Consider the following 16,596-nt stretch of genomic DNA (forward strand, 5'->3'; position numbering starts at 1 on the left):
TAACTTAACTAAACCTCAACCACTTTTCAAAATGGGAGTCTCACTTTTTAATGGGTAATATAAACATTAGGTTAACAATTCAAATCCTTGTTTTATCCCGTGGTAAAACTGATTGACCTCAAAAATAAAGTTAATTTACTCCTTAAAGCTTTAATTTAGTGTGGCTATTGCAGAAGTAGATTCCTAACAACAAAATGCTAGTGATAAAAAGTGATTGCTGGTTTTCCTTCAAAATAAAGGCCCAATATTTCATAGTTAGCTAATTGCAAAGGTAGGAAGTTAACCAGTGACTGGTCAAAACTAAATCTGATGTATATTGGGCCAGAACCAGTGTTTTAAAATGCCGTATGGTGTTTAAACTCCATCATTGCGATTATGTTTTAAAAATAAAATTTTGGATTTTTTTGATTTTTCACTTTAATCCATTGTGTTTTTTGTCTTAAAAAGAAATTACAGTAGAGAGAAATAGTTTTCACAAACTGGATTTTATTTCATTCATCCCTAATTTGACTAACTTGAATTCAAAGTCCAAGTAAATAGATCGGTGAAAAACACACTTGTCAAAAAAGATGGACGGCTTTAGGCGGACTGACATCACTGGGCTCTATGAAACCCACGGAGTGCATTTGTGAGGAAAAAAAAAATTATTTTTCAAAAATTAAATCTTCAAAAACAGACAATTTGATTAATTGCTAGAAACAATTTAAGACCCAGCCCTAGGCACCACCAAAACTTCTTCAGCAATTTTTATAGTGTTTTACTTTTTTTTCCATTTACGGTATTAATGCCCATGATGAAAGAAGCAAAGCACAGAAGCAACTAATTCTCACTTCTGTACAACACATAGAAGGTGCATGGGTTGGTGAGAGAAGGAGGGCAAAAAGCCCTGAAATGCGTAGTTTTTTTTTCTTTCTTTCTTTTTTGCTCTAAATGGCGCCATGACATGCTTACACTGTCGGTGCCGAATTCATTAAAAAATGATCAGCAGGAATAAGAAATAGAAAAAGTGAGACAAAAGCGAAAACAGTTGTCTTCTCTGCTCCAGCTTGGCAAAGCTCCAGACAACAGCCTCATAACACCTAAACAAAGATTTGATTTTGTTTCCTTCAAGCTCCCTCACACAATTAGTCTGATGGGTTGAATCAATAAACCAATGAACGCACTCTTTTGATATTTGATGTGAGAATTTATGCTGCTCTGGTGCTCTGCGTTTATTTAGTTTATTTATTCTTTTTTTTCTTTTCTTGGGAGACTTAATGAAAAATGTGCGGCACGTAAATATAGTCTGGGAGAGGGCGATACAGGGTGCTGTGCCCCGACTGCAAATTCCCGTGCTCAGCCAGACGCTGATGTTCCTAAATCTGTACAGTGAGACTCAAAGAGTGCTGCGTATTTGCTTTGAGGTTAAATTGACAGGCGACATCACCTGTCGCCGTGGTAAAATATCTGCTGTAACGCTCCGCCACCTTTCAAGGAGGAAATGTGTGTGAATGCGTGTGTGTCTGTGTGTGTTTGTGTGATTGGGAGCAGACTTTCCTGGTGAGCGAGTGGATGTTTGTGGGTTAAAACCTCATTACAAAGGGATCTACGTCCAAGGCCAGACATTTAGATCTTTCCCATGCGAGAAAGCCTCCACGACACCGGCTATGCAGTCTGTCTGACCCAGCAGACACGACGGGGAGGCTTGCTTTCTTACGTGTGTGTGAGTGGGTTTGCGTGCATGTTATTTATTTATTTTGTGTGGTAATATGCCGGAGCCTTCATTATAGTGAGAGCCATAACTTTGATAAATCACTTGGGCTCGGGGCCCTCACTGCTTTCACAGTATTAGAAAAAACTAATTGAAATTCTCTTCCGCCGCCTCCTTCGTACTTTTTCTTTTTCCTGTCTTCCTCTGTTTTTTACCGTCTCTCTCTCTCTCTCTTCCCATCTCTCTTGCTTTCTTCCAGTCTGTGTAGCGAGGCCCAAACAGCACCATGATTTTTTATTTTTTTCCTCTTTTTTTTGTGGAATGGGAGCCAAGAGGGGAGGAAATGTCATCACTGATTTAATAGGCGTATTCTTGCTATGAAACCCACAGCAGGCTCGTGAACTGGCACACAAACACACATGGCACTCTGGGGAGTGTTAAGAATGCTGATAATGTCATCATAGGAATCTCCATAATGTATCCCCTCCCCCCCCTCTCCTCCAGGCTCCGGTTCGGCTGGGCTTTTTTTTATTTATTATTATTAGACATGGAGAGGAAGGGGGGAGTAGGATGGGATTTTAGGTTTAGGTTGATGGGATTTGGAGTTTGGAAACTCGTGTCTATGGTCGGGGATTGAGGGTCCGTCTAGGCTGGCTGTCCGGGATCTCCCAGCTGCCACCGGATTGAAGCTTTAGTCGTTTTATTGTCCGTGATCCCCCTGCCGCTACTTCATTTGTTTCATTTGTATGGATCAAGCCTTCTCTCATGCCAAATCAGGTTGGGGTTTATTTTGCTTCCAGGAATAGCTCTGACCAGAATCTACCCAATCTTTTTTTTTTGTTCCCAATACCGAGAAACGGCTACTGTTTGCGTGTCGCTCTTTTTCTGCTTTTTCGCATTTCATCGTGTTCCGAGAACAAACATCATTGCATTTTTCTATGGATTATATGGGAGAGACCAACACAAAGTCATGCATGTGGAGTTTCAATCCTCTTTACTCGAACACCCACATATAAAATCCAGTGCAACCAGTTGCTTGCTGAAAGTCGCCTATTTAGTAAGCAGAGTTCACTTTCTGATATGTCTTTGGGTGACCAGATCATAACATGAAGATGACCCATCTTGAAATGTAAAAGCCTGGCTTACCTATTTAAAACAAATAAACCAAATGATAGTAACTCACCTTCCTAACTAAAGATTAACAGAAGCAAACTAGGATTACAATAAAAGGCACTCCACCCTAGCAAACTCCTTAATGTGGCATTCAGCTTTACAAGTGTTCACAGACAAAGGTGTGGCTGGTTGGGATGAGGAGAGAACCAATGACAGCCAAAAGAAAATATGCTGAAATGAATAAGAATTAGCTGTGTATCTATGAATGTTCTGTTTATCCAAGAACTGCAACACAGCCATTGTTAAAAGAACCTCCTAAAAGTTCACTTTCAGTTGAGACTATTCACACATCCACAATGTTATGATTGTGGATGTGTGAATATTCATTCAAAGCATATTCATGTTTTAGAATGACCTACTCAAAGTCTAAGCCTTAATAGCGTGTTGTAGGACTTGAAATTTTGTTTCTGATAAATCTGAATGAACCGTGAGTTATATTCCAAACATAATGAACTCTGTTTTAGCTACCATCTGTATAACCTGGTAAACACTTGCAATGATTATCAAAAGTAAAACTCAACAAACCATGAATGATTTTCAATCCGATTCCGCAGTTATTGCATCCAGAATACGTTCAATTCTGTGGTTGTAATGTAAGAAAATATGAAGACGTCCTAGGCACTGTAGCGTTGAAAGCATATAGAGTCTGTCTGTTTGTTTGTGTGAGGGGAGGTCTGCTTGTGTAAGCCGATAGACTACATCGAGTCCTGTCAGCACAAAAAATTCCCTCTCCAAACATTCCTCTGGACCTGTTGCGTGCAGGGAAGGAGGGCAGCGTCTTCCTGGCCTTCATCCTGTACCCAGAAAAGTCAGAGCCGGCGATCTCATACTCAAACATAACCAATCCACATTAAAGCTCTATGCGTGCGTCGCTAATGAGGATGCTTGACTGATTGGACCGCAGTAATTAGCGTGAGTGTTGGGACCTGGAAGGGTCTGCGCTCAAGTGGGAGTGTCCCTTCTCCCCCCCAGAGAGATATCGAGCCCGTCCCACGCACCATTACTTCTCACACATACGCCACAGAAGCGGTCCCATCCGAATCTCGGATGCCGCGTGAGTCATCTCTCTGAGGAAGACGTAATGTTTCGACGCCAGTGTGAAGCAGGAGGAAGGGTGTTGGAGACACCGAGCCTTGCAGCCTGGAGATGCGCGCTGCAGAGGGAGGTGTGCGTATGCCGGCAACTTTCTGTTTCCTGCGCGGGGTGGTTCTCGGATGCCGAGTCGATCCACTGCGATACGCATCAACTCTGTCCTCTTTCTCCTTCTCCTCCTCCGCTTCCTGCTCATTTCATTTTTATTTTCACTTCCTGTCTTCCAGACACACGCTTTTTCTGCATCAGAAAGCAGTTTCTGCTAAATAAACATAACATATGAGACATATGAGTCTCTGTGCTTGGAGTTGGGTTGGTGGAAAATGGACTTTCAATGTAAACTCTTGCAAACAGTGCCTCCACATGGCTAATGGTGGAATTACATCTGTTTTTGTGGCAGACGTTTCTGTGGTCTTTGTGGTTTTAACTTAATTTGTTGAAACTGCTTGATTCAATACAATTGAGAAACTAATCAAATTCAGAAAGACTTTATTGATTCCAAGGGGAAATTAAATGTTGTTGTGACTCATATGATTAAAGAGTTATTGTAGAAGGTGATGGCTGTGGCTAGGAGGGATTTCTGTAGCGGTCTGTATTGCATTGAATTTGAAGAATCCTCTGACTGAAGACACTTTGTTTATGACAGTCTCATGAAGAGGATGGGGAGGGTTGTCTATAAGTTTCCTGATTTTTAAGTAAAATCCTTCTTTTCTTCACTTTTTGTGGTCAAGGTTAGTTGTTTGCATGATCAGAATCATCTAATCCTTCCAGTCAGAAAAGTCTGGAATTTAATTTAAGGTTTTACATTTTCAGACTTTTTTCTTATTACATTCTCTAACTGTTGCATCCATCTCTCCATCTCTGGATCTGTCAGTACACCCATGTTGTCAGTCCGTCTGTTCATTTGTCCATCTACTTACCCTTTCCTCCTGGTTCTCCTGTAGAAATTTCACCTTATTTATAAAATGTATTGAAAATTACTAGGAACTCTGAAGATTTGAATTTGGGAAAACTTTAAACATTTCTCATAAAAGCTCTGTAGGCACCCTGAGCTGAATGTCTTTCATGTCACTTTCAATGTTTTATGAAAATTAATTCTTACCTGTGTCTTCTCCACTCCGTCTTCCCTTCCTTTTTGTCACCAAACAGGAAGTTTTACTACATCACTCTGCTGAGGGACCCCGTGTCCCGCTACCTCAGTGAGTGGAGGCACGTGCAGAGGGGAGCCACGTGGAAAACCTCCCTGCACATGTGTGACGGCCGAACCCCGACGCCTGAGGAGCTGCCTTCCTGCTACGAAGGCTCCGACTGGTCGGGGTGCACGCTGCAGCAGTTCATGGACTGTCCGTACAACCTGGCCAACAACAGACAGGTTCGCAGCAATTAGCTATAATATAACAACGCATAATGAAACAACGCAAAAAATAAAAACAAACACGGTACAGGCTTAGGTCCAGGAGGTGGGAGTTGTTGCATGATTTATGACCTGCTAACCTGCACCTGCAGCTGGTTTCACTTGAAGATGACGACACAGGAAATGAGATTTCTCAGGAAAATTGGATTATGTGTTGAATATTCTTAAAAAAGGAAATTAGATTTTTAGTTTGAGTTTTTTCTTCTCTTTCCTGAAAAAAAACACTTGTGTAATGTATAAAACACACACTCTCACACACCTTGGCACAGTTAGACGTTTGCCCTCTGGCCATAAAAACAGCAAATTCACACCTTTTCTTTCCTCGTGCCATTTCTGTTTCCCACCTCATTGTGTTTCCCAGCTTATCTCATCTGGACCTGAGGGGGTTTATTAAGCCTCCTGTGACTATCCACACCACACACACGATGCATCCTGTTGAACCTGCAGGCTAAGGTGTACATGATGTTGTCACAGGACTTTCTCCTCATTTTCCTGTTTTTCAATAAATGCGCTCGATTTTGCAATGAAGAACTCTTTCTGGGGGAGTTGAACTAAATATATTGCATAATAGTAAAGTGGGGGGAAAAAGCACACTTAGTTTTAAAAATATTTTACAAGAAAAATATTAAAAGTGAGGAATGTGTATTCAGACCGCCTTTACTCTGACACATAAATGAAATCCAATGTTGGCTTCAGAAGACAACCTATTATAAAACAACATGTGTAATTTAAATTCTAAATACAGATGTTCGGAAAATGATTCAGAGAACAATAGTAAACAAACAGAAGGAAGACTACATAAGCTGTTCATCAGGAAACATCCACCTAAAATAACAGGCTGTGCAATGACCGTATCGATCAGAAGAGGCTCGTTGGGTCACTGGAGGAGATGCAGAGATCCATCGCTCAGGTTGAAAAGCTTGTTTATAGAACAACTTTTAGTCAAACACTGAAAAAAGAGAGTTGGAAGTCTTGTTTCTGGTTTGCTACGATCTATGTGGGGAGCACATTAAATCTGAAAATGGGGCTCCTGTAGGTGAGAACAACAATTTTACAAAATGCCCCATTGGTAGTTTTGCTAAACTTGCTTGTATAACTTCCAGTATGGCTTGTGCATTTTGTTGGCCTTTTCGGGCTGCCGTACAATTTGGCTATTATGCAAAGTATTATGTGAAAAATGTCTTTAAAATATATAATTTGTATTTTGTCCTGTCGCAATAACAAATTTTGCTGGGCGTGAAATTGTCCCAGAATTTGTGATAAACTTTAATATTGTTGTTTTGAGACTATTTTCAAGTAACATAAAGATAATGGCATAATAATGCAAGTACACGTTGTTAAAGCTCAATAAACCTTAATTCCTAATGCACTGGAACAGGAAGACATTTTAAGTATACAAAATGCATAAACAAAACAACCAAATCAACAAATAAAATGGATACTGAAGTCTCGGTAAACAATGTTTCCCTTCAAAAAAGGGTCTATTTGAGACCGATGCACCAGACTGAAGCAGTTTGTGATCCAGTCTTTGGTCAAGAGTGAAAGACACTAGAAAAACAGTTATGAAAATGGAAATGATCTAGCACAGTGGTCCCCAACCACCGGGCCGCGGACCGGTACCGGTCCGTGGACCAATTGGTACCGGGCCGTGCAAGAAATAATTAAATATGTCCGTTCTATATATTGAGTCTGGAGGAGCTTTTATTTTGAAAATCGCATTACACGGATGCCGAGGGTTGAGTCTTGCGCCAGCTCACAACGCGCGCACCCCCACCCCGGTCGATCCTCACAACACACGCAGTTTCCCCCAGCGCCGTTCGATCCTCTCACGCACTTGTCCGCAGGAAATTTACGAAGGCTTGGGCCGGTCCGCTGTACTAAAAAGGTTGGAGACCACTGATCTAGCATGTTTAAATTTATCATGCAATTAAATGGGTTATTGTTTATTTGTATCACTCTGAACACAACCTGGTTGTGAAACAGAGAGGTGGGAGCATCATGCTGTGGGGATGCTTTTTTGCAGCAGCGATGAGGAAAGCTGGTCAGACGTGATAGAACTTATGGAGCCAAGTAAATGTTTTTAGGGTGAAAGTTCATCCATAAATTTGCTTCCCCGCCCACAGGTTCGCATGTTGGCCGACTTGAGCCTGGTCGGCTGCTACAACATGTCCACGGTTCCCAGCTGCTTCCAGAGCAACAGATTATCAACACCCACCGGCGTAAATACTCTCTCTGAGCTACTTTCTGCCACACTTTATTTCCAAGGCTAGTCCAATTTATTTACCTCGTTTAATTACTGCGATTATAACAGCACAGTTTGCGTTTTGAGATTAAATCAGGTATTCCTTTCATTTGAGCTGCTCTTAAAGAAGAAAGTAAATATTCTCAGAAAAACATGAAAACATTTCCTTGAAGAAGAGATGAATGCAGAAAAGTCTGAACGGGAAGACAGAAGGTAAACACTCCGGTCGTGGATCGCTGTGAAACGGACTGGGATAACTTTAACTGTTTAAAAGACATCAGCTTCAAACCAGTTCTTCACACTTTGATTGGCCCAGTGTGGGAGTTCTTAAGCTCCATTTCTCTGCAATAAAAAAAAAGAGGGAGAGAAAAATCCCTACCTCCGGTACACTGCAGCGTGGTGATTTAAACATCAAACCGGGCTGCTCAGAGAGAATAAAATATGCACAGCTGCCAGACTCAAAAGGTGGACCAATGGTTTGCATAAAAAGGAGAAAAATCTCATTGTAGTGGTTTGGCGTAGGGCATGTGGGGAGTCTGCATGTGGTATTTTTTAATTTTGTTAAAAATTGTTTTTAAAATTAGCATTTCTATGAGATCTAATTTCAGAGACCATTGTGTGAAACAGACAGCTCTCAAATAACTAGGCTGCAGACTTTAAAAAGACAATATAATATTTCTCCTAAACTCTTGTGAAGCCATGAAAAGTGCACTCCTGTCCACCATGAGTTCAAGGTCCATGCGAGGCTTGGCTGATTGAACCTCGTTTCTCGATGATTTGATTCCCTCTCACTGACGGATGAAGACTTTGACTCCTTAAAGCCATCTGGGTTCGCATCGGCGTCCTTCCTGCTGCTATCCAAAGCTCTAATTTCCAAACATGGACGCAACATGTCGCCTCCTTCTGTTTTCACACACATTGCTTGCAAATCACATCTCGCAGCTGATCAGAGGTTTCAGAGGGATTCTCTTAATTAAACACATTTCTCCCTCTGTATTTGATTTACACACATGCCAGTAAAGCCAGCTGCATCACACAAGCTAACATGATCGTGTTTCTGTTGTTTTTACATTGCTAGTGCAACCTTTTTGAGTTTCATCTTCTCTAGAGGTCTTGGCTGCATTTATGGCCAGTTTCCACTATCACATTTCCTGAATTACAAAGCAGGGTACCTGAAATCTCAGTGTTTCCTGTTAAAGCAGCCTGTTTTTCACCACTTTATAGCTAATCCATTTCATCGGGTTGTTCTTGGGTCACTTTTCAACTCAAACATTTCTTGGACCTCCATCTTGGTGACTGGAGGTAAACTGTGTTGTATTTCCTTTTTGCAGAAATGATTGGTAAGATCATTTTCTGAATGTCAAATGCTGAATATTTGGAACCTGGAAATGGCAGTATTTCACTAATCCTTCAGAGGGCATCAGCAATCTGCCTCTAATTGCCTTTCTGACCACTGAGTTGGAGACTCAACACTGACACTGTAATCATACTTAAATTTACACAAAAACGACTTGAGACTTGGGTCAAAAGAATTTAATTCCTCAAAGATTTCAGATCTTACGCAAACATGTTCGTCAAATACTTCACTGGGTCTTTGGAACTAAAGGCTCAAATCATGAACTTAAGACAATAAACTTGATCGTTGGCATGGAGTTTTCCGTTACATTGTAGGAATTTGATTTGAACTTGAACTTATTACTAATTGCTTAAGTCATAATTGGGACTGGAGACATGACTTGAACTTGCCCCTCAGTCTTAATACCTTACTTAGACTTAGCATTATAAGACTTGAGACCTTGTCCCTTAAGCACAACAGAAATGGAGCAAAATTACCTGAACCTCAATGATTCACAACTCATTTTGCCCTTTAAATGCCTGACTTGGTCTTGGGGTGAAAAAAAGACTTGGCTTGGTCTTGTCCCTCAAAGTCTTGGGACTTGCCAGTCCAAGACTGGAAGACTTCACTTGAACTTGCCTCTTGAACACTTCAGACTTAGGAATAAAAACTTGAGTCTGAGTTTGAGCCTACCTTTCTAGGACTCAGGTTTTGCCCCTCAAAGTCTCAACTTGGAAGTGCCCCTAATAGGCCGAATCCTTCATTTGGAGTTGGTACTAAAGATTTTAGATTCTGCTTAGAGATTTCCCTCAAATACTGATTGACTTGGATTTGACACTCAAAGAACTGAGATCAGTCTTGGACATGCCCTGTGGACTTGGGATAAGAAACATGAGTTGCCTTGGACTTCACTCGCAAAAAAGAATATAAGACCTTAAGATTTGCTTTGAATAATATGACTTAACGTCTCTGCGTACCAGTCCCTTCTTTTTGAATACAAAGCAAGCCAAATGTCAAATCCCAGCTCACTGACAGAGCCACAAAAAGTCTTGCTGAGATGGAAATGAGTTCACAGGACACACATGTACAACTTTGTGTTTCAGGGACAGACAGAATGAAACATCTGCATGTGGAGTTCAATGTTTGATGTCATTTCTGTCAGTTTTGAGCTTAGTTAGAGCTCAAATGTTTTTCTAAGCTTTTATACTCCAGCTTTTATAAATTTTTCTTAATTTTGAGAAGTTGTTTACACAGCCACCGTTTGTTTTTGTGGGGGGTTTGGTATTTGCTGAACTTCTACATTTTGTTTCTTACTGTCTTGCTTGTGTTGTTGTTTCATATTTAATTTCTACGTTTGCTCATTTACGAGAACGTAAATGAACCTTTAAGTCAACATGCACTTTGCAGGCGGCTCTTTTGCTAGAAAAGTTCCCATCGCATAAGTACGCAACAGCCTAAACAAAGTAATAGAAAACTAATTCTTCAAAATGTTCTAAACAGAAAACTGCTATCTTTTAAATTAGGATTTGAAGCAGAAATTACTTTTTGTGTTTCTTACTTCTTTCTAAGTTCCAGAAAACTTATTTTTTAGAGATATGTATTGCACCTTTCTAGGACCAGTCAAGTGTATTGGAATGTGGAAGAGACACATTTCAAAACATATAATTTTATTATATTTTAGTTTACATTGTCTCTGCTGTAAAATGCAGAATATCACATATTATTATATTACTTTTGGGAGAAAAGTGTACAAACCTTGGTTTCACCTTTTTTGCTGAGATGAAACCAAGGATTTTCTCTTCCACCTTTTAAGGTCGTGTCTTTCTGTGATCTGGCATTAAATGGCGACCTTGTCTCTCCTGTACAGGTGCAGCGCATAGAGGAGTTGAACGAGCTGGACATGGAGCTCTACGACTACGCCAAGGACCTGTTCCAGCAGCGCTACCAGTACACCCGGCAGCAGGAGCGGTGGCAGCAGCGCATCAAGAACCACATGCAACAGAGCCACCAGGGCCTTGGCCTGAGCGTCGGCCTGTGGCCCTCCCGCGGCCAAGCTAGCTCACAATCAACACTGGAGGAGGGGGACAGGGAGAGGGAGGAGCGGGAGGACGGAGAGGAGGTGGGCAGAACGGAGGAGGCGGGCGCCAGGCTTCCCACTGAGGACTACATGAACCAGATCATCAAACGCTGGTAGCAACAGAACGAGAACAAACGACAGACATGCATACATAATGTGAAAGTCATGCTCACACACACATATACACACGCACTGAGAGAGAGAGAGAGAGAGAGAGAGAGCGAGCGGTGCATCTGCGGAAAGCGCCTCCTCCTTCAAAGAGACCACAACCAAACGCAGACTACCGCAGATCTGGGCCGCAAGACTCGCAGTCTTGGGGAGGGGGAGTTGCTATAGCAACCGGAGGCTGGTAGCTTGCATCAACTCTCATTATTGAGGTTCGCCCAGTTGTTATCGGCGCCTGCTTGCCCTTTCGCCTCCCTGCCACATCTCCTCATTTCTTTGTCTGCCATCATCGTTACTTCCTGAGCGGAGGGAGAGCAGAACATTTTTAGAAGTTGCTGACAACGTCCCCGCTTCTCTTCCCGCGTCTCCCATCCCCTCTGCGGCCCGGCAACGGGGAGCGGAGCACGAGGAAAGGAGAATCAGGTCTGTGAGATTCAAGCAATCCTTTGCAGATGCTCCTGTATCAAGAGAAACTGGAAAAGCTCTGAACAAAGGATAATAAGTTAGACAGCGTTAGAGACCGTATCAGGGAGCAAAAAGAAAAAAATAAACTGCAGAAAGTTGTTTAATGAAAGCTCTGCGCTTGCATAAAGCACCCATTTCATCCATGAAGCATACATGTGTCCTGCAACAGTCTTCTTATTATTTTTAAGATGTTTTTATTTTTGTCTTGGTCCTTAAGCTTTGTTTAAAAGCAAAATTGTGATAACCCTGAGACCAACTTTGCTGCCTAAAGAAAATTCCTTTTTGTTTTTTTATTTTTTAATTGTTTTATATGTCAAAAAATGATTGGATTGATGAATAATGGACCATAGCCATTACTGAAGCCTTTGCTTCTTTTAGGAAGGGTGTCGCCAGTGTGTCTGATAAAGGTTCCCAAAGCTCCTGTCACTTTAACAAGTTCATTATTTTTGCCTTTTCTCTCCGTTTTTTTTTTTTTTTTTCTTCACTTGGTGCATCCGAGTCCTGCAAAGAAAGACAGCCAATTACAGAACCGGATCTCACATAGGTGTGAAGAAACCAGTAGCAGCGGGGCGGGGTGGGAGGGGCCAGCAAGTGAATGTGCTGCGGGTTGTTGCCAGGAACCGTGCAGCGCAAGCGGCAAGCGCTTTGGAAGCCTTAACTCGGACAAAAATGCTTGAAATGGGAGCTGGAGAACTACCGGTCACCATGGCAATGTGAGCTCTTAATGTAGTGGGTGGCAATTTAGCCTCTCTTCCTCTTCTTCTTCTTTTCCTGTCTTTTTTTTTTATGTCTTGACTGCGTTGTAAAAGCAGCCATCTCATGCAAGCCTCTGTCCCACCTTCCTAAAGGGCAAACGTTGCCGTGGTGACCTGCAGCTCGTCAGCGCAAAGAACGGACGGGGTGAGGTAGCAGTGCCTCTATGTACTTGGATCATAGTCAACATAATTATTACCAGATATTAAGTCTGCATTGTACTACAGTAATTTCCTTGACTACTTGTGAGTTTGTGAGAGTGTGTGTGTGAGAGGGTGTGTGTAAATATAGTGTGTGCAGGAAGCCAGACTGGTGTTTGCCTTTGTAAATAGTGAGAATGACCGACAGAGGATGTTTGTGAACGACTCGTTTCATGACCAATTGCGTTGCCATTTTTATTTTTTTGTTGATAGATCACTCTCATGCAAGTCCTTTTCTTGTCTCCTTTCCATGTTTTGGTTGGAACCCACAAACTGTAGCTTTACACTATTGCTAATTGTACAGTAAAATGACCAATCTGCACTTTTAATCCAGCTTTCGAACCTCAGCATATCCCCATTACTGTCAGTCCTGCACCCCTCCATGTGCAGACCTTACTGTGAAAATAATGATCATATTTTGAAACCGTTTTGCAGCTGCTTGGTCATATCTTCAAAGGTACTTCCGCAGTGCCATTAGGTTCCCGGCTTGTTTACCTGTACGGATACATGTTTGCGTGAGGTTGAGTTTCCACAGACTTTTGGGCTGGATGTTGACACGCGGCCAGCAGCTGGTTTAGCCCCAGGTGTGCATTTTATTCATCTCTGCGGGAAGGAGATGCTTGAGATATCTTCAAAAAATATTTGGAGACACATCTTATGTTATTTCCCTCCCACCCCCTCTACAAGGTTTGTGTAGGAAACCAATTTTAAGTGAATCATAGACCAAGGCATGAAGGTGATGGCTGCTGTGCCTTGCAAAAGTAACTGCAACTCTTGAGCTTAAAAACTTTTAAGTTTATTTTGAGGGGGACTTTATGTTAAGGAGCAACACAAAGTAGAGCATATTTATGTGAAGAAAGAAAAGGGATGTGCATTAACTGCAAAAACAAATATCTTGGTATACTTGAGAAAAACCAACTTACAAATGAGAGAAGGTTGTTTTAAGTCAAAAAATAAAATTAGTCAATAATTTCTTAACATTGAAGAAAACGTACTAGTTCCCCTAGCAGATTATTTTTATCTGTACCAAGACATTTTTCCCATAAGTGAAATAATCTACCTGTGGAACTAGCACTTTTCCATAAATATTAGGGAAATATTGACTTAACGAGCTTCTATATCCTGCTGAAAAGTTACTTGTAAGTTAGTTTAGTCTTATTTCAAACATACTGAGATATTTGCATGAGAAACTAGATTAAAACTACTTGTTAAATTTCTTGCACTTGTGTTCTGGCTGCTCCAATCTGGACTTGTTGAACCCTTTTCTGCTCCATTACTTTTACCTTAAGTCTCTTCAAATCAATACATATTTGCATATTTTTCTTTCTTCCACACAATGTTTTAATTTTGGTCTTTTCTGACCAGGCCAGCATTGCATCCATGTGAGCAGAGTCTGGCTGACTGGACTTTTTGTAACTTTCTTTCATCGACAGCTTTCTTCTGGCCAGACACAAGTAGTAGTTGTCCTGTCAACACACTATCTGCAGAAAGTGTCCTTTTCCTCTCACTTAATAGTTGTGCATTACTTTAATCGGCCTAGCACATAAAATCCCCCACAGAAATGTTGAAGTTTGTGTTTGTAATATGACTAATATAAAAGTTTAAAGAGTGTGAAAACCTTTGCGAGCTGCTGTTCACAGACGGTTAATCTTGTGTGGGGGGGGGGTCCCCGTGTTTTGTTAATGGGATACGCTTAGAGAACTGCTCTTGAAAAACAAAGTCGTGTGTTGATAGTGAAATAAACATCCTCGACATGTTCGCTGCCTGTCTGTGTACATTCGTTTCACATAAAGCAACAAATGCTCTGTTGTATGTTGACTCCAAACGGTATTAAAATGAGTAATATGAGGGAAAACCGAGGGGAATGTTAAAGTATGCTGGAAAGAAGACGGGGTTGTTTGCGCGTTGTAATTCAAACTGCATTTAGATGATGGATGCAGGCATCCTGCTCCCTTCATCTTTGGAAAACATGATGCAGCCGGTTTTCTTTTAAAACCCGGACCGTTAATCTCGGCTAATCACCACAGAATCCTGCCTTGGTGGTGTGATCAGCTTGGTTTTAAATCAGGAATGATTCATCATGGGAAGGAGAGAAGAACCAGAGGGATCATGCAAAGTATTAGGACTCATCCATCGCCAGTTTGAACATTTTTGCACAGTTTTAAAGTAATGCAATAGGGAGAGAGAAACAGATATGGGAGGAGAGACCCTCATTTTTCATATCAATTTTGTCTGTTTTTGTTTTTTGGTTTTTTTTGGAACTGGGGACTTGAAAACGTCGCAGCTTCAGGCGTTTTGCCCATAACTTCTAAATCGGAGCCGGGCTTGCATTGGTGTGTGTTTGGGCTCCAGTCCAATGTTTGTTGGTGTAGAGCAAAAAGGCAAAAACCCATTCCCCATGTATGGAGGTTTATTTTTGTTTTAAGCGTTCCAGTTTTGAGTGAATCGGGCTTGAATCAAATAGTGTTTGTCTGAGTGTGTTCATGTGTAAAAGAAAAGAAAAGCTGACATCATTCCAGAGAAAAGATATGCTCAAATATATTATTTCTTTATGTTTATCTGATGTCTTAACATTGTTTTCGTTGTGACAATAAAGCAAATCAACATCCTTCTTTTAAAGACGTGTTAAAGAAAGTGTGAAAGGGATTTGTTTTTGTGTTGTTTGGTTGTTGTTTTTTTTAAATTGGTGAGCAGTCTCGCTGCGCCCCTTATGTATGCATCTTTCTGGGTTTGTTTTCTTATGATTGCAAAACTGAATCATCCAACCACCAATTAAAATATTTCATTTTTACAGACCTGTGTTGTGTGGTTTTTTTTACATATATATTTATATATATATAGATATGGATATAAAATGAGCTTTTCTCTGTAGACAGCGATACATTTACAGGTGAACAGGCTGAGCAATAAAAACTTTTTATCAATATAAATATTGTGATTATAGGTATAAGTTTATATTACCTTTTCCTACTGTGAACATCTTTTTTGAAGTCTTGCATTTGGTGTTTGGTGCAGAAGTGGGTAGTAACTAGTACATTTACCTCAGTAGCTTCTTCCTCCTTCCAATTTCAGATGATGAATTTGTCTCAAGGGTATCGGAGTAAAGCAAGCTACATTACCAAATTTGTATAGATTTGAATTAGTAAGGAAATTAAAACCCCCTTGTTTCAATAAAGATTATGATTTCATTATGACAACACGTCAAAAAAGATCAAGAGGTTAGAATTATTTTCGAATGAATTATTTTCTCCGATCTCCGTTGAATATTTGATGAAAATGACGTGAAACACAGAAAATACAAAGACATCTCTATTAAAAGCCCCACTCTGTGATTGTTGTGACAGCCCGTTCAGGAGTTTCACCCCTCGGGTTTCTACGTATTTCCACTCTCGGACCAATCTGTTGCTGGGGGGGCATTTCTGCCACCCACCGAAGACCGGCCACAGAACCATGACCCCGGAAAGCAGCTCGTTCCCGTTTCTAACGACGGCCGGAGTCCTGTCAAAAGTGATCTACAGCCTAATTCGGCCTGCAGACGCACCTTGACTGCTGAACACTCTCGCACGCTCACAAATATTCCTCCTTCCTCTGCTGTGGCAGGTAAAGGACTGACAACAACACACTGGGGGGCGAATTTAATCCCCTGTCCTTGGATGCGATGAAGCAAGGTGCAGGCATCTTCCTCTCCCCCTCCTATTTCCTCACTTCACCTCATCAAACACCAGCAGCTTCAACTCTGACCCCTGGAGGCAGGGTCGGATGATGATTTACATGGACAGTGGCAGTAAGATGAAGTGGGAAGAAGTGAGGTGATTTGGAATCCAAGAGGGTCTTTATAAAACAATATTTTTTGCTTCTTGTATATAAAACAGAATGAAAGGAAAGAGTGGTGCAGTTTCCCTTACTGAATGTGACTGTTTAATCCTCCCCATAGTTCTGGATCACTGTCATTTCAAGTGCAGCTGGGCTAAACAAACAATAGTGGCTCG

At 41.2% G+C, this 16,596-nt stretch overlaps 1 protein-coding gene across 1 annotated transcript in view; it reads left to right on the plus strand.

Moving 5' to 3' along the window:
- Nucleotides 1–15,400, plus strand: part of hs6st1a (heparan sulfate 6-O-sulfotransferase 1a) — a 70,816-nt gene extending 55,416 nt beyond the window's left edge. The window contains exons 2-4 of the mRNA XM_044143691.1: nt 5,105–5,327; nt 7,493–7,588; nt 10,761–15,400. Coding sequence (XP_043999626.1) covers nt 5,105–5,327; nt 7,493–7,588; nt 10,761–11,141 — 700 coding nt within the window. The 3' untranslated portion in view covers nt 11,142–15,400. The remainder of the gene's footprint in view (nt 1–5,104; nt 5,328–7,492; nt 7,589–10,760) is intronic.
- Nucleotides 15,401–16,596: the final 1,196 nt, after the last annotated feature.

The sequence above is a fragment of the Gambusia affinis genome, linkage group LG16 (assembly GCF_019740435.1).
Source record: "Gambusia affinis linkage group LG16, SWU_Gaff_1.0, whole genome shotgun sequence".
Taxonomy (NCBI): Eukaryota; Metazoa; Chordata; class Actinopteri; order Cyprinodontiformes; family Poeciliidae; genus Gambusia; species Gambusia affinis.